At 37.8% G+C, this 26,864-nt stretch overlaps 1 protein-coding gene across 4 annotated transcripts in view; it reads right to left on the minus strand.

Annotated features, from left to right (window-relative positions):
- Rad50 (RAD50 double strand break repair protein) overlaps positions 1-26,864 on the minus strand; it is a 69,832-nt gene that overhangs the window by 2,220 nt on the left and 40,748 nt on the right. For 3 of the 4 annotated variants that reach the window (XM_074057217.1, XM_074057216.1, XM_020175962.2), the window contains 4 exons: positions 21,448-21,575; positions 19,103-19,327; positions 2,734-2,819; positions 2,057-2,199 (listed from right to left, as the gene is read on the minus strand). In XM_074057217.1, coding sequence (XP_073913318.1) covers positions 2,057-2,199; positions 2,734-2,819; positions 19,103-19,327; positions 21,448-21,575 — 582 coding nt within the window. Of the gene's footprint in view, positions 1-375; positions 2,200-2,733; positions 2,820-19,102; positions 19,328-21,447; positions 21,576-26,864 lie in introns of all 4 variants that reach the window. The other variant, XR_012442514.1, reaches the window with a different exon arrangement.

A 26,864-nucleotide genomic window follows, 5' to 3' on the forward strand; every position in this document is an offset into this window, starting at 1 on the left:
TAAAGTGCTGGAATCCTTTCCCGAACACACTAAAACCAGAACAAAACAAAAAACACAACACAACTGTTGTATCAAAACTTGAAATCACAGACTTGAAACAATGATGCATTATCATTTATCTCTAACTAATAATTTTAATAAAGGCATAAAGTTAAAAATTCTTGACCAGGCCCTTACTAGTTTCCTGATGATGAGACCTATTAGAAAATTTCTAATTCAGAGACATCCACTCTCATAGTCTCTAAATCTCCATGTTTTGCGGTCCAAAAGCAGCACCAGGTGTTTTGTATGTATTATTTTGAGACTGAGAGGGAAAAATAGCGATAGGTCAAAGTATGAGGATGAACACAGAAGTACGGTTTTACTTAAGCTTACCTGCAGGAAACCCAGGTTCACGGGAGCTGTTAGGCACTTTCATGGTTAACAGAAACCTAATAGTAAAACCTTCAGACTCAGCTGAAGCCATCTGAGAGTACAAGGGACAGAGAATTAAGAGTGCAGGACTACTGTGGGAAGCATAAACTACTCTTACATGAATTCTAAATTTCTTCTCCTGCTGATTTTGTAAGCTGGCAATTTTCAAGTAATATACACTTTCTTTGATGCCCAGGGCATGCCGGCAGACTGCAGAGTCCAGGGCCTCACTGCTGCCCCTTTGGAGGATAGACACTTAATTCCTGTCTTTGAACCCCACTGTTGCCAATTCTACTACCACCACTCTCATGCACACATAGAGCTGCAGCCTGGCCTGTAGGGACTTAGTGAAAGACAGTATGAGGGACAGTGGAGGCCTCATACTGCCAGGGAAGCAATTACTATTAACTAATGTTCATAACTTAAGGGTAGTTACAGGAAATCTACTTTTGCTCAGAAAGTACTTTTGAAAGCATTTATCTGGAGAGATTATGTTTCAAACTTATTTATAATTAACACTAAAAATCATCAAGCAAGTATGTGATTATAGATCACAAATTTGACATTTTTGCAGACTATGATTTAGATAGTAATCTGCAGATGCTTTAACTTGGTATCAGCTATTGGCAATAGCTACGTGGTATATTCATTAAGTAAAAAACTGAAAACTATGGGATCTATGTGGTATGTTTGTTAAGTAAAAAACTGAAAACTATGGGAAACTCAGATAATATGAGCATTTTTTTCTAGGACTATGAAATTTTATGAAAATCAGGGCATTGAGGTGTATTTGGTGTAATATTTTGCTTCTAATCTGAAAGAAGAAAGCTGAGGAATCTGAGAAATCTTTGGTACAAACCTGTGCAGTGTAAGAACCTAGCCTTGTTCCCCAGGAGGCAAGTCCCATGTTCCCGATTCTTTAAAATGTTCTTCTTTCTGACTTTTCTCTGTGCTCCATATCCAACCTAGGCTGTCCTCCCAGCGCCTCCAGCTGGTCTGACCAAGTGACTACATCCTATGTATGTGGTGCTGGCAGCAGAGGCCCCTGGATGTATCAAAGTCCATGGACTAGAGACCCTCGTTTAGATGGTCTGAGGCTCAAAGGCCAGGCTGGAGTAGAGGGGACTCAGTGCAGGGGTTGTACTCTCAAGAGACTCTCTTATAGATCGCGATGCCTCATCTGGTTCAACCTAGGCTCTGGTTTGCTAGTTTTTTTGTGACTCATAGTATAATCACTACTAATACAGTTAATTCTGAAGCGTACTCTCCATTTGAATCCTCTGAAATCAGAATGCATCTACGGTTGTAATTGCATTTATTCCTTCTTGGCACATAAAGCAGTCCAGTCTTACAGCTTATGCAGCAGCGACCTTACTCTGAGAAGGAGTACTGTGAGACCATAAAGGGTTCAGTCTGTCCTGTAAAAAGCTGCAGGCCCTTCTCTTAAAAATCAACTTTACAAAGGGATGCAGGGGATACTGGTTGCCACCAGGAAGGTATGATGGTAGCTGTACCTGTTTCCCTTCGCATGGTGGCAAGAAGCTTCCTGTCATTCAAGGGCAACCATGGTGCTTCCAAGGCACCGTGTCTGTCTGTCCAATTCTTCATGTAAGTTGTCTCCCTAGACTCTTGAGATACCTGCCTTTTGTCCAGCACTGCACCGTCCTCGCATATCCAAGGCTGTGTCTCCCTTTAGCATCACCACTCGGTAGTTATAATTCCTCCTTTTATCAGAAGCTGATACATTTTCATCGGCATCAGACCGAATTTCTATGTATTCAATGTCTGACACAAAAAGAAGAATATTTTAGAGGAATCGACACTGCAGCTTTTGTTGTTTACAAACATTAGCCAGCAAGCTGAGGAGCAACAAGTAAGGCTGACATCACCTGGGAAAGCACTGGCTGATTTTGAACCTATTTCTCTGGCTGAGCAGATTCAGGAGACTGGTAATCTGGCCAGAAGCAACCGGGATGCCCCAACCTTCAGCCTCAGCTCCTTCTCTAAAGAGTTTCCTTTGGAGGCTTTTCTTCTTAATTGCTCTGGGACTTGTCCCTACCTCCACTTTAACAGAACCTATTGGGCCATCATCTAAATACAATGTCTAATGCAGTCAAATGTGTAAGCCCTATCAGATTTTGGAAGAGAAGCTGCATTTTCTTTTTGTTACAAGATGCTGTCAAGATAAGAACTCTTAAGATAATCTTAAGGAAATGCTCAGGATTCTGGGGAAGTAATGCTGGCATAATGAAGGGCCACATGGGGAAAAGCTGTGGATGGGCTTTGGGAAGAGTATTTATGGCACACTGTATTAATTACCTTGTCCTCGATAGGTGCTTCGCCAAAGATCACGAATAATTTTATTGATTTCTTCCATTTTCATACTGTGAAATTTCATTATTGCTCTGGAAAAAGAAACCATTGGTACTTTAATGGAAAAGCAACGTATACTGTTATATAAAAGATGCATAACAATTCCAGGTAATAGTATATGTTAAATTATAAAAATATGTAACAAAGATAGTATAAATAACTTCATAATGTCATAGAATAACTCTCCCAATACTTTTAATTGTAAAAGCAGAATATGAAAAAGCTAGAAAAGCATGATGAAACCTTGCTGCCTCACTAGTACTGAAAAGCACCAGGTGTTTTCCAGTGCTCCAGAGACCTTACACTTTTCCATTTTTACTCTATGATACAACAGATATCTCTATAAGTAAATACTTAAAAACTGCAAATACTTCAGAAGACAATTCCTTAGTAGGCTTCTTTCGCAGACCATGCAAGCTCATTGGAAGGACTGCCTCCACTGATGCCCACAGGTTATAGGAAGACCTGCTGAACACAGGCCAGTGGGCTCAAGGGAGGGTTGTGTGGTTAGCCAAGGGCCCCCAGCCCGTGGGAACAGAAGCTAACTGTTGCCTGGGCCCTCTTTTAGTACTGTTAATGTTTACCAAAAGCCAGATTCCTATGTTGCTTTTATTCCTCAGATCTATGAAAATTTTACCAAGCAGAAAACAGCTTTGGTTAGAGAGGGTGGTTTAGCAGCCTAAACTGAGCTGAAAGTAAAAATTTTATTTTGTCTTCCTAATGGCAGACAGTCCTAATTCTAAATAAGTGCATTAACTTCCACTTGGTCCTGGTATGCCCCTGTCCCAATTCTTTTTTAAGGTGGTAGTTTCTAAACACTAAAAAGAAGAAATGTTTATAAAAACAAAAGTAGCCTGATAAAATCTAACACTGTTCCTACTACAACCATCTTCCATGAAAAAGACATTCGAGTCTTAGGAAGAAGGTTTATGAACTAATAAATGTCATTCTAGTAGTAAAAAGGCAAACACTGCTACCATCACCATACAAAGGATGTGAGGTGGACTTACTTCCATCTGCAGGCCTCTTATCTGATATATACAAAAAAAGAAACTGAACGTAATGCTACTGCCTCTGCAGAATCATTTCATGATCTTCTGATTCTCAGCCAAAGAGAAAGAAATGACTCAACATAAATACATTTTAAATATCAGATGAAGGATTATTGAAGTAGTAAAGCCTGGAAAAACCATATTCTGCTTCTTGATGAGAATGCAACAAGTCTTCATTTTCTACTTCACATGTTTTTCTCAGTCTAACATTTTACACTCTTTTCAGAAGAGAGATAAAACATCTAAGTTTTGTCTAAAAAACAAAACAAAATAAAACTCAGAACATTCTTGGGATTAATCATGTATAGACTGCCTTTCCATAACTTTATACATTATGATCCTTATTTTTCAAATGACTTTTTAAAAAAGCTACTTTTCTCATCAAGTTAAAAACCTTCAATAACAAACATAAATAAGCATTTCCAGTGTGGAGAATAAACTCCGGTAGGGAGTCTCTGCCCTGGCTCCCTGCAGCAAAAGTGGCACATTCTAGCCATGGATAGGTCTGTTGAGACCCAGCACCATAGAAAAGAGCTCTGGTTCACACAGCCAACCCACCCAGGGTGTGTCCCATGGAGCTGAGGCATACTCCTGTAGGCTGGACCCATCAGCTAGTCTTTGTGTCCTCTCTTACTAGTGTGGAGTTTATAACCATACTATACAAGAGATAGGAAAACTACAGCATCTTACCTAAGGAAGTAATGATGATAATAGTGTTTATTATCAATGAGCATTTACCTTATGTGAGGTACAAGTATGCTAAATAGTTGCAAATTATCTCATGTAATCCTCACAACACTGGGAGTTAAAATTTTGTCTACAATTACCACTAACAAAACTGAGATTCAATGAAATTAGTAACTTGCTCAGGATCAGAGAGAAGTGGCTACAATATTAAAAGTCCTAGATTATGATAGTTAAAATAAAAAAAACCAGATTCAGATAGTTTCATGAGTATTATCAAATCTTCAAGACATACTGACCTCCCAAGTATATAAAGTATTACAAAGCAAGGAGAAACACATAAGAAGAGAACAACAAAGTTTAGGTCTATTTTGTTAATGAGAATAGAAATAAGCATTCTATATAAAACCAAACTTAATGGTAAGAATATATAACCAAGTGGTGTTTACCCTAAGAAAAACAGAAAAAAAAAGTTCAAGATAATTTACTGTATCAAGCAGATCAAAAGAAAAAAAGATTATCTCAGTATAACACTGAGTGATAAAAATCCCAAGTGAAAAATGGAAGAAAATTTCCATACTCTGACCAAATTCCTCTCTGGTATCTACAGCAAGCAAGACACTACTCAGCATAGACAGAAGCATCCCCACAGCTCAGTATCGGAGGAGGATACCTGCTATCACGCCTAGTCTAAAATGATGTTGTGGACATCAGCTCAGTCAGACAAGAAAAAGAAATGAGGGCTAAATGAAGGCAAAAAAGAAACTTTTCATTGTTTTTGCAGGTCATATAACTGTATACTTAGAAAATCCAAGAAAACCAACTGAAAAATTAAAGACTCATAAGATAGTCAGAAACAAATTTATATAAATATATAGTTTTATTATCTGGTGGCTAACACCATTAGGAATGACAACAGAAAAAAGGATCCTAGGGTTGGGGGCATGGCTCAAGTGCCTGTCTAGCAAGTCAAGGCCCTAAGTTCAAACCCCAGTCTCCTCCCAACTCCCCCCCACCAAAAAAAAAATGAATAAAAAGCTATAACATATGCAGGAAGAAATCTAACAAACAGGTGCAAGATCTAGAGGGAAAAGCTACAAAACTTTACAATAGGACAAAAAGGACTGATTAAATTGGAGACACATGCTAAAAGGTCCAAAAAGGTAGATTCAATATGGCAAAGATATCCATTCTCCTCAAGCAAGCCATAATAAAATGCAATCCAAACGAAAATTCCAAGATTTGAAAACAAAGCAAACAAACAAGCCAAAAGGAATCCATAAGCTGATTCAACACTACTGAGAGATAATGCTAAAATTAAAATTGTGCTGGGGGCCAGTGGCTCACACCCGTAATCTCAGCTACTTGGGAGGCGGAGATTGGGAGCATGGCAGTATGAAGTTGTAAAACCTCATCCCAGCCAATGGCTGGGAATGGTGAAGATGCCTGTCATCCCAGCCATGGGGGAGTGTAGGAGGAGGAGCATGGCCCGAACCCAAGACCCTGTCCCACAAATACCAAACGAAAAAGGGCTGGTGTATGGCTCAAGTGGTGGACAAGGCCCTGGGTTCAGTAGGAAGTACTGCCAAAAGAAAGAAAGAAAGAAAGATTAGTTCTTAAAAAAAAAAAAAAAAAAGTGAAAGTAAGTTGGCATGGCACACACCTGTAGCCCCAGGTACTCAGGAGGCTGAGCCAGGAGGGTCATTTGAGCCCGGGAGTTTAGGACTGCCTAGGCAACATAGTGAGGTCCTATCTAAAAGTTAAATGACAAGCTGGGAACAGGTATTTAAAAGGATTAATACCCAGAATCTATTACCAAAAAAGTACAAATCACTCCAAAACCAATATAAAACAAAACAAAAAACCAACCTAACAGAAAATCTGGCAAAGACCTGTGTATAGGCAATCCCCAGAGAAGAAACACAAGTGCCCAACATATGAAAAGACAACCTCACTAGGAAGCAGTGATCTTTCATGCAGCAGGTTGGTACAAGTTAAAATGGATAATATTGCAGACACAGAAATAGCCAATTTCATATACATTAGTGGAAACACACATTTTCTAAGTGTTTTTGGAAGGCAATTTGGCATTAACAAGTTAAAAATGAACATATCCTCTGACCCAGTAACTTCATTTCTAAGAAGCTATCTTTCTAGTATATCTGACCAAGTGTGCAAAAGATGCATACTGTAGCATAATCAGTAGTAGCCAACTAAAAGCTCCCTACTATGGCCATCCGTGGGCACATCTGCTGTAGGATGTATGTACCTATAAAATACCCATTTATCTGGTTAGCAGTCTGCAAAAAACTGAAACTAGATCCATGTATATCACCCTATACCAATATTAACTCAAAATGGATCAAGGACCTTAATATCAGACCCCAAACTCTAAAGTTGGTACAGGAAAGAGTAGGAAATACTCTGGAATAAATAGGTATAGGCAAGGACTTTCTCAATGGAACCCCAGCAGCACAGCAACTAAGAGATAGCATACATAAATGGGACTTCATAAAACTAAAAAGCTTCTACTCAACAAAAGAAATGGTCTCTGAACTGAAGAGACCACCCACAGAGTGGGAGAAAATATTTGCCAGCTACACATTAGACAAAGGACTAATAACCAGAATATATAGGGAACTCAAAAAACTAATTTCTCCCAAAATTAATGAACCAATAAAGAAATGGGCAAGTGAACTAAACAGAACTTTCTCAAAAGAAGAAATTCAAATGGCCAAAAAACACATGAAAAAAATGCTCACCATCTCTAGCCATTAAGGAAATGCAAATCAAAACCACACTAAGATTCCACCTCACCCCTGTTAGAATAGCCATCATCAAAAACACCACCAACAGGTGTTGGCAAGGATGTGGGGAAAAAGGAACCCTTATACACTGATGATGGGAATGCAAACTAGTACAACCACTCTGGAAAAAATTTGGAAGCTTCTTAAAAATCTAAACAGATCTGCCATATGATCCAGCAATACCACTCTTGGGGATATACCCAAAGGAATGCAACACAGGTTTTTCCAAAGGCACTTGCACACCCATGTTTATTGCAGCACTATTCACAATAGCCAAGTTATGGAAACAGCCAAGATGCCCCACTATTGATGAATGGATTAAGAAAATGTGGTACACATTTTCCATACACAATGGAATACTATTCAGACATGAAGAAGAATGAAATCTTATCATTTGCAGGTAAATGATGGAACTGGAGAACATCATCCTGAGTGAGATTAGCCAGGCCCAGAAGACCAAAAATCGTATGTTCTCCCTGTTATGTGGACATTAGATCAAGGGCAAACACAACAAGGGGATTGGACTTTGATCACATGATGAGGTGAGAGCACATAGGGAGGTATGAGGACAGGCAAGAAACCAAAAAAAAAAACAAGATAGCATTTGATGTCCTCAATGCAAAGGAACTAATGCAGAAACTTTAAAGTGACAGAGGCCAATAGGAGAAGGGACCAGGAACTAGAGAAAAGGTTAGTTTGAGAAGAATTAATTTAGAATGTAACACATATGCACAGGAAAGCAATGCGAGTCAACTCCCTGTGTAGCTATCCTTATCTCAACTAGCAAAAACGTTTGGTCCTTCCTATTATTGCTTATACTCTCTCTACAACAAAATTAGAGGTAAGGGCAAAATAGTTTCTGCCTGGTAGCGAGGGGATAGAGGGGGAGAAGGAGGGTGCGGGGGGAAGGGGGGAGAAATGACCCAAACATTGTATGCACATATGAATAAAAGAAATAAAAAAAAACCCATTTATAGACTGTGCAGCTATTAACAATAAGGTACTTACTTATGTGAACATACAAGAGTATCATTATGTGTTAAGTGAAAAAGACAACAGGAAAATAACTACAATGTGGTATCATTCACATAAAAACACAAAAAAATACATTTGTGTGCACTGTGAGGAAAATGGAATTATGTCACTCATGTAGTAGTTCTTCAGTGCTGAGTAAATGTTAGACATTGTCATGGAAATGAACCTAAGTCTACCCTGAAGTATGTTCTATGATTTGCATAGACGTGAAGTATAGAGAGCAGCAATTATCTGTAACATGAAGCTGAATGGCTTAATTGGTACAAAATATTATGGATTACAAAGGATGGAAAAATCACTTCTGTTTAGGGAGGATTTCATCAAAGTAACATTCCAAGGAGGAGAGAGAGCACAGGAATATGTGGGGTAAGAGAAAAAAACTATTTGATTAGGTGCATAGTGAGTATTGAGACATGAAACAGGAAAGGCCAGATGGAAGTCTCTCCTATAATGAGGAGAATAGGGATCACTACCTTTAGGAAGATTAAGTTGGTGAAAATAAAATGGTGCACACACACATGTGCACATGCCTGTGTATGAGTGGAAGGCATAGACAAATGTATGAGAGAGAGGCAGAGGAAGTGACCACAGTAACGAAGAGAGTGACTTAGGCTGGGGCTGTGGAAGGAAAGCAGCCCTGAAACTACCATGCAGGAATGCTGTGGGACTTGACTGCTGACTGACAGCATCAATTAATTTTATTCACTTTTAACATCTGAATGTCATTTAACATTAAGTATCTTAAAGAACGGTCTTCAAAGTCCAATCTCTTCTCTTGAGGCAAAGATTTGAATTTCATGGGCTAGAGACTGCTGCATCAGTCCCACCACCACCTGGAGCATGCATGTCTCTCTGTTAAACATTTGTACTAACGTTTATATGCTGAAGTAGTAAGCACTGTTTGTAAAAACTGGTTCCTAAAAGAAAGTGAGCATTTCTAAGATCTAAAAAAATAATGGTTTATATATTTAGTCTCATACATATCATTAATAGTTTGAAAGATTAAAAAATTTAGCAAATAACAATCCACTGAATTTTATGAAGACAAAGGATGGCTTTGGTGGTATTTATAATTCTGGTGATCCAGGAAAGTCTTGGGATGTGATTCTCACAAATGACAGGGGTCTAACACATTTCCTGTTGGAAAGGAAGAATCCTGAGGCTAGAAAGACAAAAAGACATGTGCCAATGAAACTATTCCATAGCTACTGTAAGGATAGATAATATGGCACTCAGTATGTGTTAAAACCTACAGAAGTCTAACACCAACAGTGCTGGACTACAGATGATGAGGAGATATCAATGTAGGTTCACTGACTGCAGTGAATGGACCATCTTGGTGCACAAGGTAGACAGTGGGGAGGCCATGCCTGTGGGGGACAATGGGGCCGTAGGGGAAATCTCTGTACTTTCTGCTCAATTTTGCTATGGAGCTAAAGCTGCTCTAAAAACTAAAGTCTATTTAAAAACAAAACAAAACCAAAACCAAACCTAGTAGTGTGCAGAACTGTTTCCATCCACAGTTCTTTTCCTTCTTCACACTGACACCCTCTTTAAATGCCAGGCTGACTGTGCTGTCCTTCAGCACCTCATTGTACCAGAGATCCTACCCCCATAATGCGATGTTCTTACTTTGTTGTAAGCTCTTCGACTGCCTCTCGTGCTTGGCCTTTAAGAAACTTCTATGAGTCTCTGAGTTATGCTCTTCCTGAGTGTACACAACTTCCAGCCTGATGCCTCACAAGGACAGTAGTTCAGAGTCCCTGTTGCTGCTCTGAAGAACGCTTTTCTAACCATCTCAGCACTAGGTCCCTAGCCTAGAACCAAATGCCTGAGATGCAGCCATGACGAAGCAGGTGCCTAGGTCCAGTCTGGAGGCTCCCACCTGAAATCACAGCTGATCAAAGTATTGTGGCTGGAGGCCAGCCCAGGCAAAAAATTAGCAAGATCTCATCTCAACAAAAAAGCTGGATGTGGTATACATGCCTGTAATCCCAGCTATGCAAGAGACGTAGGTAGGAGGATTGTGATTTGAGGCTGGCTTGGGCAAAAATGTGAGACCCTATCAAAAAACAACCTAAAAGTAAAAAGAACTAGAGGTGTGTGGTAGAGCACTTGTTTAGCAAGTGCAAGGTCTTGAGTTCAGACCCCAGTACTAAATGATAATAATAATAATAATAATAATAAAAGAAGGAAGAAGAGAGAAAGAAGAAAGAAAGAAAGAAAAAGAAAGAAAGAAAGAAAAAGAAAGAAAGAAAGAAGAAAGAAAGAAAGAAAGAAAGAAAGAGGAAGAAGAAAGGAGTTGTTTTAAGAGAATAGCATCACTTAAACAGGATGTCTGAAAAGGCAGGTCTTTGCAGAAGACCTGTCCAGCTCCTGCTTCCTGTCCTTCCCTAGTTAAACCATGTCCAGAACTCAAGCTACTGAGATTACCTAGCACTGTGCAAAATCCAAACTGATACTCAATCAGAAGTGCACATATAAAGGCAAATCTCTAGATTTCCCCATAGTCTCAACCTATCTCATTGACTAAAACATTAATTGGAAAAAAATCAAACACATATGGACTTTCTTTCCTTAACAAAAATGTTAATTAGGAAGTATGATAAAAGCTGTTAATGAAAATAAAGTTTGAAAAAAGGAGTAAAGATTATGCTTACAAAGGCATTTTCTAAAATATATTAACCCTATCTTTGTGTTGAAAATGGTACCAAACCTTGAGCCCTATAGGTTGCTGAAAAATTGGCTGTGACTGTTACCCTTTTTACACTAGCTAGTCTTCCCTATTGCCTTTGATCATAGGTAGCACTTTTGTCTCCCTACATTTAGGTCAGTGGAAACACTCCAACATAAGGGAAACGGTATCATGAGTATCATATTCCAAATTAATAATGACTTTTTTTTTACTTAGTGGAATCAAAATCATTAATTTGCCAAACTTAAGCTGTTAAATTATCTCTTTTTCAAGATAAAACCCTCAAAACTATTAAGAATATTAAACTAATTTCCTTTAGCTAGACTCCTATCGGCTTTTAAAATCAGTCAATGGTTTAACCATTATCACAAGATAAACATTTGAATAAAAAAAAAACCCTGCAGTAGATGTGAAATGCCACTGGCTATCTTTTGGTTTTGTAATCTACCCTATACAGTATGCTACTGATATGAAACCATACTGCATCCATGGTCAGGACAAAGAGCCGTGAGATGATCCCTGAATAAAGTCCTCATCTAAAGCTGTCCTTGCTTGAATGCAGGGACCCAGGCTCTGAAGAGCCTCACAGGGAGCTGGGTGCTTCAGATAACAAAACTGTGGAGGTTGCAAGTTTCTACTGAGTCTCAGAAGAAGAATGACCTAACACGTAATGTTCCACATCTGGGAAAAAATGAGAGTAGAACATTTTGGGTACAGGGTAGAACACTAACCTGGAGTGATACATTCCAATTTAATTTAAATTGATGTATTCTATGAGTATGAGGTAATATATTCTAAATGACGCAAGTTTTCCCCTTCTCATCTAGTATGTCTCTGACCATTGCCAATTCTTACACTTAGTGATGTTTTTAGATGATTACTAATAACAGATGGCAATCAGCTTTTCTTGAAAATGCACTGCTAGCTTCCTGTGTTACCTTAAATAGACAGTTGAATGCAACAATTACACTGACTGCATGCTTTATTCTAAGAGGTGAAACAATGAGGGAAATTTTAAGACCTTATTTTCTTCTGGGGTAGAAGGCAAATTTAGGGTTCACATAAACCTTCAGAAGTACACTGTCTGCAAGAAAAGCCCACAAAGACTCAATTTTGGGGAAATTTGTACTTTTTTTTTTCATTTAGAAAAATCCATCTGATTACTAGATAACAGATCTCAGTAAAATGCCTGGCTTGGTCCTTAAACAAGTCTACATTGCTGGAAAGCACCACTGCACCTCCCCACCCCTGCCACCCTCTGCTCTTGGTGATGCCTCTGTGACTGTGGCACTTTCCTCGGCGGAAATCCCTTTCCTTCCTCATTCATGGCCCAGGTCAAACAAACTGTGGAGAGCCTTCCAAGGCCTCCCCCAGCCAACTCAGCAGTTTGGAGGCACAGGGTGTGATATTCCTGTCATCCCTGTATAATGACTGCATCTACATGCAGGAATAGATGAATGAACATTAGCCTTATTGAAGAATTTCCTTTAGGTCCTGCTATCACTGGCTCTCAGGGTATGCAGGACAGCTGGAGGGCTCCTAGGTACAGTGCTATATTCAGTTAGCACACAAAATCTCAGGTCTGCAGAGCAATGTACCATAAGCAAGAGGAAGAGGTGACTTGAATCAGAATATTAAAAATAAAATTTAAAATGAAACCACCAATCTACAAAAGTTGATCCCTCAGTCCCCTCTAGTTATCACCCCATTTTCTGGCTCCTCTTCATAACAGAACTCAGCACTTCTTTCCCACCATTCTCTCCTCACCTGACTCCAACCAGACTAGTTTCAACTGTGCCACTGATTACTACTTCTCCAAGTCATTAACAACCTTCATTTTGTCAAATTCAAGGGTCAATTCTCAGTCCTCATCTTGTTACACCTCTCAATAGCATTAGATTCTTTAAATATTTTCTTCACTTGATTTTCAAGATACAACACCTTAAAAAACTTACCCACCTTATACATTAGATTGGTAAACATAATGGGTCTTGAGATCCTTCCCTACACTACCTACACTCATTCCATATGTAATCTCATCCCATGGTTCTACATGTCACATATATGCTGATCATTCTCAAATAACCTCTCCCCTGAACTTTAGACTCTGAATTATATATATCCAACTGCCTTCTTGACTCCACTTAGATATCTACAGTGATTTCAAACTTAAAGTGAGTATAACACAGAGCTCTTCATTTTCCCTCCCCAACCCTGCCTAATTCAAGGATAGCAACTTGTTCCCCAATATCCTGCTGCTTAAGTAAAAACAAAGAAGTAATCTTGGGTTCTTTCCTTTTCTCTCCTTCTCTATACTTAATTCAGAAGCAAGGTCTGTCAATTCTATCTTCAGATCACATTCTGAGTCCATCGCCACTTTCCATGTCCACTGTTAACACTATCTCCCAGGTTACCACAGTGCTCTTCAGTGGTCTCCTGGCTTCTTCTTCTTTTTTTGTTTTTTTAGTAAGTATAATTCCAGCTTGTTCTGTGTTGTTACTGCTTGTGGCCAGTCTAATCTGATATGCTCCCCTCCTCCTTTTCTTGGCAGTACTAAGGTTTGAACTTAGGGCCTCAGGCTTGATAGGCAGGCACTCTACCACGTGAGTCACTCTACCAGCCCTGTCTCCTGGTTTCTTACACAACCTCCACATAGGCTGTGAGATTTCTTCAACCTATAAGCCAGATTACATTACTGCTCTGGCTTAAACCCTCCAGTGACTTCTCAGTGCATTTACAATTAAACCAAACTGTTTACCAAGACTGTAAGGCACAGCATATTCTAGGACCCGCCTAGCTTTAGCTCTATTCCAACCAAGCTTACCTTCTTCCTGTTCCTTGAACACATCCTGTTCATACTGGTCTTGGGGCTATCGCCTTAGCTATTCTCTCTACCTGGAATACCCATGTCCCTGCATTTTGCAAGTTTTGTTCCCTCTTATCAATCAGGTCTCAGTCATATCCTCAGAAAATGTCTTGCCTTACAAAAGGCCTGAAGTAGCCCCTTAGTTTAATCTTATACTGTTAATTTTCATTGTAATACCTGCCATTACTTGCTATTTTCTTACTTCTTAATTTTTGGTTTCTTCATTACTGTATGCTTAGTATCTAGAGCAGTATCAAGCATATGCACTCAAATTTCTAGTATAAATGACAATGTATATCATGTACATACATACCTCATTGAGAAGTTACAAAATACATGAAAATTAGTTGATTCCATGGCTATAAATCAGAAAGTATGAGTTAAGGAACAGTTATATAAATATTACATGTAAATATAATTATATAGGTTTTTAAAAGGTTATGAAAAGGGCCAGCATGGTAGCAGCTTGGCATAGTAGGAATAGAAAGCTCTTGGTTTGGAGGTCTAATTTTATCTCTGCCATTTACTAGGGAATCTTGGGTAGGCAGCTTAATCTCTCCAATAAATACTTTATTGTAATATCTAGTCCTTCATAGGGTAGACACAAGAATTAGATTATGGCTAATGCACAGTAAATATTCAATATTAGTGTCTCTTCGGCACAATCTCTAAGACTATTTAAATAGGAACAACAAACTACGTTTTCTTAATAAAGTTAATTCTCTAGTGCTGTTAAAGAATAGTTTAAGAACTTACTTAAAAATAGAACATAATAGAGAAAGTTGAACTAAATCATGTTTTCCTTCTATTTTCATGTTGAGTGCTATTACAGGTTTTTAAAAAAAATCTCATTTTAAGGGCTGAAGGTATGGCTAGAGTGGTACAGTGCTTGCCTTTAGTAAGCACAAGGCCCTGAGTTCAAACCCCAGTATCACCCCCCCTCCCCAAAGTCCCATTTTAGGGGTAAGGAGAAGGAAATAGAGGCTTGGGTTGTTTAAATAATTTGTTTAAGCACAATAGGATTAACATTCAGTCTTCAGAGGCAATACTTTTAACCATGTATTATGGATTTTTGAGGTCTTATGAAGGTAAAATTATCAACTTTTTCAGAAAGTCCATTATTCTACTTTGTAATACAGAGTTTCACTTTCCCACCACGACCAATTGATCTTATTCTCTATAGTAGGTTCTTATGGATAAAAACCTGTTTTGAAGTGTTTCTTCAAATAAACTTATAATGTCCTTGCCAGCAGGGACTGGGTCTCCTATTCCTTAGCACTCAACAAATGTTTTGTGCTGAGTCTACTGGATTAATAGCATCTGTTGCTAAGGAACTGAAAAAAAGGCAAAGGTCTCCTACAAGCATAAATGAGGTAGTTTGGAAGACTAAAAAGAATCATTGAAGGAAAAATAAAATGGACAAATGTATATATATATATATATATATATATATACACGTGTAGTCTACTGAGCAAGGATTCTTTAACAATAAGTTATTTGTTTATGTTCTTGTTTCTAAACCTTAAATTCTAATCAAAGATACAAGATACAAGACTGTTTTCATTTCTGTGACAAAGTACCAGAAACAAACAAGGGAAGAAAAGATTTATTTTGGCTCACAGTTTCAGTCCATGGTCAGCTGGTTTCACTACTGATAGGACCATGGTGAGGCAGAAAAACGATGGAGAAAGGGCATGGCAGAGAGGAAAGCCATTTACCTAATGGCAGCCAGGAAGCAAACAGGAAGGAGCCAGGGCCAATACATGCCCCCAGTGACCTACCTCTTCCAACTAAACACTACCTTCCACAATCCTACTACTTCTCTATTCACATTTTGAATCCATCAATGGATTAAACCATTGATTCTGGTCAGAGTTTTCATGATCTAATTGTCTCTGGAAAAACACAAACATAGAGGTGTGTTTCACCAATCTCCTAGGTGTCTCTTAATCCAATCAAGTTGACAACCAAGATTAACCATCACACCAGGTGCCAGTGGCTCATGCCTTTACTCCTAGCTACTTGGGAGGCTGAGATTGGGAGGATCATGGTTCAAGGCCAGCCTAGGCAAATAGTTCATAAGATCCCATCTCCAAAATAACCAGAGAAAAATGGACTGGAGGCATGGCCCAAGAAGTACAACATCTGTTTTGTGATCACAAAGCCCTAAGTTCAAACCCCAGTCTCATCAAAAAAGAAAAGATTATCATCACAAATATCAACATACAAAAAAATGAGTAGTGTTTCTAAATGTTGATAGCAAATTATGTGAAAAGGAAATCAGGAAAGCAATCCTATTTATAAGAGCTATGAAAACAGGCCTAGGGTTATATTTAACTCAAGAAAAAAGACCTCTACAAAAAAAGTACAAAACATTGATGAGACAAGTTGAAGAGAACACACAAAAAAGTAGAAAAGACATCCCAGATTCATGGATTGGAAGAATCAGTTATTATTAAAATGTCTAAGCTACCCAAAGATCTATAGGTTCAGTATAATCCCTATCAAATACTAGCGATACTCTTCAAAAAACTAAAAAAACAAAAAAACAAAAAAAAAAAACCACACACACACAAAAATCCTAGAATTCACATGAAACAGCAAAAAACCCAAATAGTCAAAGAAATTTTGAGCAGAAAGAACAAAATAGAAAGCATTACACCACCTGTAAAATATAGTAAAAATTATAGTAGTTAGAACAGTTTAGTATTGGCATAGAAATAGACACCTAGACCAATGGAATAAAGAATTTAGAAGCAAAACTATGTATCTACAGTCTTTAGATGTTCAACAAAGATGCTAAGAACATATACTGGATAAAAGATATCTCTTCAATAAATTGTGCTAGGAAAATTAGATATATACATACAGAAGAATGAAACTAGACCTATCTTTTACCACATATAAAAATCAATCAAAATGGATAAAATAATCCAATGTTAATACCTGAAACTGAAACAATCAGGAGAAAACACAGGGAAAATGTGGACACTGGTACAGGCAAGGATTTTTTGGAGAATACTCCAAAAGTATAGCAAACAAAAGTAAAAATAGCCATGGAATTACATCAAACTAAAAAGCTTCTGCATAGCAAAGGAAACAACAGAGTGAAGAGACAGCCTACTGAATGAAAAAAAAATATCTGCCAAATATTCATCTAACAGGAGGTTAATATCCAGGATATATAAGGAACACAAAAACTTAAAAGAAAGTAACCAAATTTAAAAATGGGCAAATGATCTGAATAGATACTTTTCAAAAGAAATACAAATGGCCAACAAGCATGAAAAATGCTCAGTGTCATTAGGGAAATGTAAGTCAAAACTACAATGAGATATTATTTTACTTTAGTTAGAATGGCTACTATCAAAAAAAAATAACAAATGCTGGCAAGGATGTAGAGAAAAGGGAATTCTTTATAAACTCTTGGCGCAAATGTAAATTAGTATAGCCATTATAGAGGATAGTATGGAGGTTCCTCCAAAAATTAAAAGTAGACCTACCACATGATCCAGGTACCACACATCTGGGTATATATCCAAAGGAAATGAAATCAGCATATCTACATGCCCATGTTTATTGTGGCACTATTCACAACTAAGATATGGAATCAGCCTAGGTACTCATCAATAGATAAATGGATAAAGAAAATGTAATACATACACACACACAGAAATATTATTCAACTATGATAAAGAATGAAATACTATCATTCGCAGCAAAATGGATGGAACTGGAGGACATTATTTTAAGTGAAATAAAACACAGACACAGAAAGACAAGTACCACATATGTGAAATCTCAGGCTTGTAATCCCGGCTACTCAGGAGGATCTCAGTTCAAGCTCAACCTGGGCCAAAAGTTAGCAAGACCCCAATTGCAACCAATAAAAAGTTGAGCATGATGGTGTGTTCCAATAATACCAGCTACACGGGAGGGTTAAATAGGAGGATGGGGGTCTAGGCTGGCCTGGGGAAAATGCAAGACCTCATTTGAAAAAAATACAGGGTAGAGGGCATGGCTCAAATAGTGGAGTGCCTGTCTAGCAAACATGAGGCCCTGAGTTAAACCTCTAGTACCACCCAAACAAACAAAAACAAAATTAAAAAAAAGTTAAAAGTAGAATAGTGATCACTGAAGATTGGGAAAAGGTTGCAGTTGGATTTTATCAGTGCATACTGCATGCATATATGGAAATATCACATTGAACCCCACTAATATGTACAATTAATGTGTTCATAAAATAAATAATTTAAAAACTCTATCCTCAAAAAATAAATAAAAAAGAAAACAGAGGACTACAAATGAAAGCCACACGATTTATCATTTTAAACCCATTAGCTTGGCCATTAAAGAATTGATTTACAAAATCAATTAAAGACCCTTATATACTACTAGTGGTGCAAACTAGTAAAACCGTTTTTGGAAAGCAATTTAACATTTTGTAAAACTGAGCATATCCTGCAACCCACTACAACATTATAACCTTATAACATCTTTGCTCTCGAAGACATGACTAAAATGTTCCTAGTAGTAAGGTTTTTATTAGTGAAGACCTGGGGGCTGGTGAAGTGGCTCAAGTGGTAGAGTGCCTACCTAGCAAGCATGAGGCCCTGAGTTCAAACCCCTGTACTGCCAAACAAACAAAGACCAGGAAAAATTCCAAATGTCTAAACACAGGAGATTGGATATATAGTGGCATAGTTTTATATATAGCTATAAGCAACATGGATAAGTAACACAGGAAAAAAGGAAATTCTAGAAGAGTACTCAGAATATAATATCCTTTTTTAAAAGCTCAAAATCCAACACATGAATAATAAACCTACTTTTTTAAAGAGAAGAAAAAGCAAAAATCTTTGCCACTGGTTACAGGGCATGGAGTTGACTGAAGGTTGAGAAAAGGGAGGCATCTAAGTGGATACCAGTTAGTGATAATGATAAAATTCTTGGTTTAGCTAGGGGGAGGTGGTATCACAAGTTCTCTATGTTAATATGCTTTATTTGTTACTTTCATAACTTAAGTAAGCATATGTATGTGCATACATATACATATCTTCCACTCTATGAAATATAGGAAGTATATTTAAAAAGAAACAAAGGGGGTAAGGAAAGATGACTAAAATGTGCTAGCAATTCATGGCAATGGGAACTAAATCTCCAGTCTCATACTTACTGGTCAAGGGTCTTATAATAAACGTCCAAATCCTTGTTCACAAGCTCTGTTGTTCTCATGACAATCATCATTTCTCTATACTTTTCCTCAGCATCCCGAAACTGAGGGTCTCGAAGTTCTTTCTTAAAGTGAATAATCTCTTCCTCATAACCTTTCTGTCGCCCTAATGCCAAATGGTGATTTCTTTTTATATTGTCTATGTTCTCTTCCAACTTCTGATGTTCACTGCAAGAGGAAAAACAACAAACAAGGAGCATGTTTTTAGCTTTTAATAACCTAAAGCAAAAAAGATAGGTAAGTGCCACTTTCCTTACCAATTACTATGTAACAGAGCCTCTCCTTGCTTTTTAAAGCTTCAGTACTAAAGAAAATTCTTTCAAATTTCTCCAGCTTGTAGGCTTTTGAACAGCTAATTTTCATGTGCTGAATAAAGAAGCCTCATGACATGTGAGCACTGACAGTTCCTATTAGACACTGACAAACATAAGCACTGTTGGGGACTAAAACCAAGGATGCACAATTACCAACACTGAGGAATTATTAGGTAACAGGTTTCAATCACTTTTGCTCACAAAATGTTAAAGTCTCAAAGATGAAGTACAATTTTATCTAAAACAAACCAATACAAACTTTCTATAGTAATATTTATTAAAAATTTGGACTTCTCTGATAAAACCAAATTTCTGTTGCACAAATACAAAAACCATAATACTGACCAAAAAGAGGTAAAATACTGTTTTTTCTGATAATTTCGCAGATTATGTAGACTTAAAAAAACTTCATTTATTTCACAATTACTTATTAAGTAATTTTATGGACTTCCTTGGCAGAGTTGGCCTGATTATATTTTGAAGACATTTCTGTTGTACCTTAGTTTAAGAAAGGTTTGAAAAAGAACAGATGAACTTACAGTCTGAATGACTGTAGAAAGCACTGTGAAGGTCTAATCACAGGAAGAATTTAAAAAAATATCTGACCACGATCTTAAGAATAAGTTATTTCATTTTAAAGTCTCTTCTAAGCCACGCATGGTGGTGCGCATCAGTAATCCCAGCACTAGGGAAGCAAATGAAGGAGGACCAAAAGTTGGCAGGTCAGCTTGGGCAACATAATGAAATCCTCAAAAAAACAAAAACAAAAAATAAAGAAAAATACAAAACAAAACAAAAAACAAGTTTCTTCTAAAAGCTCTACTTTTCCAACTTGCCAGAGACAGCACTAACATAGTATTCAAGAGCTAAAGCTTGGGACCTGAGGGGATATTGGAGTCACACTCTTGGCTTTCATCATAACTACCTCTGTGATTTTTCTCAGTCGTGGTATCCTAATGCATTAAAAATGAAGAGGCTGAAGAGTCAAGCTCTTTCGGTTATACCGTTTGATTTCCTTGACATATGAAAGAGATCTTAAATAGTTAAACTTACACAGATCAACCATTTGTTAGGTTTATGAGTTAAATTAAAACTTCACTTTTACTATATCCTTCAGAAAATCCAAAGCATTTTTTGATTCAGATTTGTATTTACATTCAAGACAATGAAAAATCTTTAAGGAAGAGCTGACCACATAAGACCTGGATGGAACCAACTTATGTGGCTCAAAATTTAAGTATCTGCCTAATATAACCTTTTTTTTTTTTTTACCAGCCTAGCACCTTAGTATCAACCAGGTTGTTACAGAATTCATAATGCAACTCTAAAGCAGACAAGGAAAGAACAGAACCTGTACCCGGAAGGTAGCAACGAAAATAAGTACCAATAAAACCAGGTGAAGGAAGAAACTAGCTAATCTTTCAAAAAAGGAAATGCTCTGGTGGGCATGAAATTGTAAGTGGGACAATGCAGAACGCGCTTCCACTGACAAAGTGTTCTAGCGATATTACAGACTGTGCAAGTCTGACCCAGGCAGGGCCATGACATATATCCTTTATGCTCAGTACCACTATTCGCTGCAGCCACCTAGAAAAGGGCTGCGTGCTTGGCATGTTTATAATCATACCACCACGTGACTACAAAATCTGTATTGCTTCTTTAGCAATTCAATTTTTAAGGTCATGAACTATATTGTATAAACATACTGTCCACCTTCCTGTAAGTCTCAAAGGATATTAGGCTGAGGCTTAAATTCTTTTGTAAAACAGGTGCTTAATTTCTTCATATTACAATAATGAAGATACGTATTTAACTAAAGACCATTTTATGCTGAGCATGGTGGTATTTGCCTGCAATCCCAGTATTCAGGAGGTGGAGGCAGGATGTGCACAAGTTCAAGGTTACCCTGGACAATGAGACCCCATCTTAAGAGTGAATGAATGAATAAATAATTCAAAGACCATAAAAACATACTTTTTCATTTGCAAAACCTGCATTTGACCCATTTCCTTTAAGTGCTGTTTTCTTTCTTCTTCAACCTCTTTTAGTTCCTCATGTCTTTTTCTTAAAGTAAGGTTATCCTGTAGCCACCTTTCTTGTATCTAAATGTAAATATTGGGTCAATTAGCAAAAATAACCAAATTATTAACAAGAGACTTATAACAGAGAAGTACTGACAGGTAGTGCTAATTCTGCCTTACTTAGAATCACATTCAATTGAACAGAGGAAGAATAAGCCAGTTCTAGAATAATCTGAATGCCTACTCCATCCAGTCCCAAGTGGGACATCTCCTGTAGTGCAGCTTTCACTGCCCTTTCATGACCATGATGTAAAAAAAAAAAAAAAAGACGTCCCCTTTTTGGGGGGGATTCCCATAACACATGATTTGAGCATCCATCTTTATGTGGTTATTTGTTTAAAGTATTTGGTATAAAGTATTTGGTAAAAATACTACTAAATATGTTCATTTACATACACTCAAAAATTTAAAATGAAATAAAAAATATAATTAGACTTTTAATACTTAATGACCCTAAAGATAATCTTGCCCAGGAACCTCACCATGGAGCAATGATATGAAGATCACAAGACTCAGTAGCATTTACAATGTTTTTATAGTTATCAGTTCAAAAATAAATTCTACCTTTTTTTTTTTTCTCATTACTGGGGTTTGAATTCAGGGCCTACACCTTGAGCCCTTTATTGTCATAGGTTTTTTTGAGATAGGGTCTCTCGAACTTTTTGCCCGGCTGGCTTCAAATTGCAAATTCTCCTGATCTCTGCCTCCTGACTAGCTAGGATTATGGATGAGCCACCAGAACCCAGCTAAAAAAATAAATTTAAAAAAAGATCATGGGATCAATACAACTGTTCCAGTGTCCCCCTACTTTATTTTCCTAATTACTACTTGTCTCCTAAGATGTGCCAAGATACATCTAGTAAGTAGAGCGTCTCATAAGATCCTATATGTCAAGTACAACTTCTATCTTTAGGTTGACAAATACAAGTTGAACATCCCTAATGTAAAAATCCAAAATCCACAATGGATTTTAAAGCATTTCTGATTTTTGAGTCAGGGCTGCTCAACTCCAGTGTAGAGCTGAAGGTGTGGCTCAAGTGATTTGAAGCCAAGCTCAAACCCCAGTATGCCCTCCTTCTCGAAAAAAACAGTCTAAGCAAATATTACAAAAGCCAACCAACTCCAAGATCTGAAACACTTCTGGTCCCAACCATTCTGGGGTTTAATGTATAATCATCACACAAAGCAAAAAGAAGTGTCACAAAAGTAGTATGTATCTGTGAACTTCTTGATACTCTCTGAGTCAATGAATTGAAATTTTAAATAACTGATGGTTACTGCTGAGCAGTTTTACCCTTAAAAAAAAAAATTCAATCACTGAGCAGCAGTAGCAAAAAAAGAAAAAGAAATCTTGGCAGCTTTCCTAGCAAAAATAATGAAAAAAAAATTCCTGCAGAAACAATGGTGGTCTGGCCTACAAAATCCTGTGTGTGGAAAACATTCCAAGTGTGGAGTCAGGACTTCTCAAAGATGAAGCAGGGACCCTCTTAGCCTTTGCAGCTAACTAAGGTAAACTCAGTAATATGGGAAGTGGGAGGGAGGAGATCTTTGGCATATCTCGTTGCCAAGAGTAAGACCAAGAAGAAAGAATCTGGGAGGTTGGGGTGAGAGGGGAATCACGGCTTTCTATTTTTACAGTTCAAAAAAAACCCAAGAAAAACCCAAAAAACAAATTATCAAGAAAGTAAGGCTACCACCATGTTACCTGTAAATATATACATTTACTAAGAGCATTATTATAAGCAGTTAAAGGTGGCTAAAATGGCATGGTTGCAAAAGTCCTCTGCAGCTGAGGGAACCTAATACCACTCTAGGCAGCCTCTCCAAGGCTCCAAGGCTCTTCCATGGGGAATCATGTTTATACTTTTTCCTCATTAGGAACAAGGGAGTATGCCAATACTTGTTTTCATCTGATGTTATATAACATTTGAATTTGCTTTGGTTATATGAAAGGATACTTTAAGCACCTGCCTAGCCAGTGTGAGGCCCTGAGTTCAAGCCCTAGTACTGAAAAGAAAAAAAAGTGCTATCACATTTTGGCTGAGACTGTGTTTTGGCACAGAATATATTGCTCCTGGTCTGTCTGCATGGTCATCAGGAAAGCTGACATTTTCTTCCTTTTAGGACAGCTTCTATTATCCTTACTTTAATTTTGAAAGACAGTATATGGCACAGTAGTTTAAAAAGCATAGGCTTTTAAGTCAGGTACACCTAGGCTCAAATCTCAGTGTTAAAACTTTTAAACTAGATAACTTGGGGCAAATTAGTTTAAATTCTCTTGAGTCTCGGTTTGCTTATAACATGGTGATAACACCACCTATTTATTGTAAAGAGTGAAGATTAAATAAATTAGTATATATAATCCATATACTGCTTGGCTTAGTAATTGGTAGTAAAATGCCTTGGGGTAAAATTGGTTCTTTATACTTAAACAGTGAGCATTCCAATTATGGCATATAAAATATAAAAATCAGAGAAAGGGAAGAAAGAGAACCAGATGCAGTTATAGTATACCAATATTGTTTTCTGATACACTAGAATACTGACATTGTAAGATCAAGTTCTATCACTGTTATTAATTTTGAGACCGTGGGCAAGTCAGGTCACCTCCAGTTCTCTTTGTATATTCCTTCATCTAGAAAAGGAGGGAGGCAGATAATTAAATTTAGAACTATTTTATTCTTTGGAGTAAATTTAGTAGGGTTTAAATAAACATGTGAACAAAAGAATGTCAGGCTTACCAATCACCCACCACAGATGATACATTAATCCATTCAGCATTATGGACACCTGTTTTAGGTTTCTTCAGAAAGACAGAACCAATAGGATAGATATGAGAGAGGGGATTTATTAGGGAAATTGGCTCAAGCAATTTTGGAGGATAAGGAGTTCCACAACAGATCATCTGCAAGCTGGTAACCTGGGGATGCCAGGAACATGGCTCAGTCCAAGTCTGAAGGCCTCAAAACCAGGGAGGCCAATGATGCATCTGATGGTATAATTTTCAGTTGGAAACCAAAGGCATGAGAACCCTGGGGCCACTTGGTTTAAGTCCTGGGGCTCTGAGGCTAGAGAACCTAGAGTTCCGATGTCTAAGGGCAAGAGGAGGAAAATGAACCAGCTTCAGATACACAGAGGAAATCCTTTTCTCTCTTTTTGTTCTTAGCCAACTGAATGGTGCGCATACACGGAGGACAGATCGTCCCTACTCACAGGCCAGTCAACTCTGGAAACACTTGGACTCACTCAACAATGGTTTACCAGTTCAGTAGATATTCCTTATTTCAGCCACGTTAGCAGCTAAAATTAACCATCACAAGCCCACCTTTTTCAACTTAGCATTCCTTAAACCATACTTGATCTCTATATAAAGACAAAGTTCTGCCTAATGTGATACACTGATTATGCATACAACTCAATAATCCCTTCTCCAGAAGAGGTGGGAAACTCCTTGGGTGATTTACTCTTCTCCTGATAACTCTTAACTTAAATCATATGATGGACAATTAACAATATAGTCATGCATTGCATAATCTCATCTTTGGCTAATGACGGACTGCATATACGACAGTGGTTCCATAAGACTATATTATCATAAGATGTTGCAGCCATCTTAGTTTGTGCAAATAGGTTCCATGATGTTCATACAATGAAACTGCCTAATGACCTACTTCTAAGAACATAACCCCAGCTGGGTGCCAGTGGTTCACGCCTGTAATCCTAGCCACTTGGAAGGATAAGATTGGGAAGATGGTGGGCATCTTGTGAGATCCTATCTCCAAAATAACCAGAGCAAAATGAACTGGAGGTGTGGCTCGAGCTGCAGAGCACCTGCTTTGCAAGTGCGAAGCCCTGAGTTTAAACCCCAGTCCTATCAAAACAAAACAAAAACATATTCCCATCTTTAAGCCAGGCTTAACTGTATTGTCTATAGAAACATATTTTTAACAAAACAGGAAAGAAATACTCTTGACAATTATAGCCCTCAGTTCCTATAACTAGTTGGGTGTCATAATGGACATTCATAACTACCTTCTTTCACAGATCTTTTTGTTTTGTTTCCTTCAGCAAGCTCCTCAGCTGGTCATGGTTCGTTATATGATGTGGTGACTCAAAACTTCATTCTTGAGGGGTCTGGGCCATTTGTAGTCTAGTCTAGATTCTTTTGTAATTTCCCAATTGACCTTAATTCCAGGGCATGGTGAAACCAAGAGATACTTTAAAGGATCTCGAGTCCTGTAACTCTTCCTTACCTGCATTATGGAATAGTAGCCCAATTAACCCTTGGTAGTCTGGATTAAGTCACTCCAGTTAATACTGTAACTCCCTGCTTTAGCCTGCTGACTCAGAGGCATAAGTAGCCTACAGTGGCTTAACTTCCAGATTAACAGAATCATTGTTTTGCCTCCTGGTGGCAGCATTCCTCCTTCTGGAACTAAGACTTCTAAGCCAGCAGAGAATAAAGTCATGGGAACAGGAAGAAAAAAATTTGCTAGTACGTTACTAGGGGTAATGGTGAGTGGTGACACTTACAGTTCCTCCTCTTAATTCCTGAACCTGTGAATCCTAGCTATAAAGAAACTGTATCACATACTGATCACTAATTCAGAGCATATACAGCCTTGCAAAGCATTGTCACCTAGCTGGCACACTATAAATGTGACTTCAAAAGGCTATGTCATGATTTTATCAAGTCAGTTGCTTCAGGATGAAGGGTAAGACAAGTGAATTCCATGAGCATGAGCCCACTGATGTGGTTTTTTGGTTGTCAGAGGCCATGTTGTATGGAATACCATGATGATGAATAAGGCATTCTACAAGTCCACAGATGGAGGGTTTGGCAAAAGCATTACTTACATATATGTATGTGTATGTGTGTGTGTATATAAAATGTATGTATGTGCATGCACACACATAACTATTACGTATAGATTGTGCCATACATTGTGATTTTTACATAGCCAATCCACATATAAGCTAGTGGTAAGTATTTTATAATATAAACATCGTAAGTGTATGTAGATATCAGATGTGTTAGATCAGGCAGAGACTCCAGAATACATTTCATTGATATTTCATATATTTAAAATTCCTGGTGATACAGCCAGATACCCAGCAGAAAGCTGATCTGGCCAATCTTCAAAGAGTTTTGTGGGGGATTTTGTTTTTACACACAGGAGAAAAAAATCCAGGGCTGCCCACAAACTGGGCAAGCAGTCTATTGAGCTACACCCCTGACCCTTTAAAGAGATATTTAACCAAGACCCATAACCAAGTGATTAAAGCAGATAGCAGGAAGAGAGAAATGAT

This window comes from Castor canadensis, chromosome 16 (assembly GCF_047511655.1).
Source record: "Castor canadensis chromosome 16, mCasCan1.hap1v2, whole genome shotgun sequence".
Lineage (NCBI taxonomy): Eukaryota > Metazoa > Chordata > Mammalia > Rodentia > Castoridae > Castor > Castor canadensis.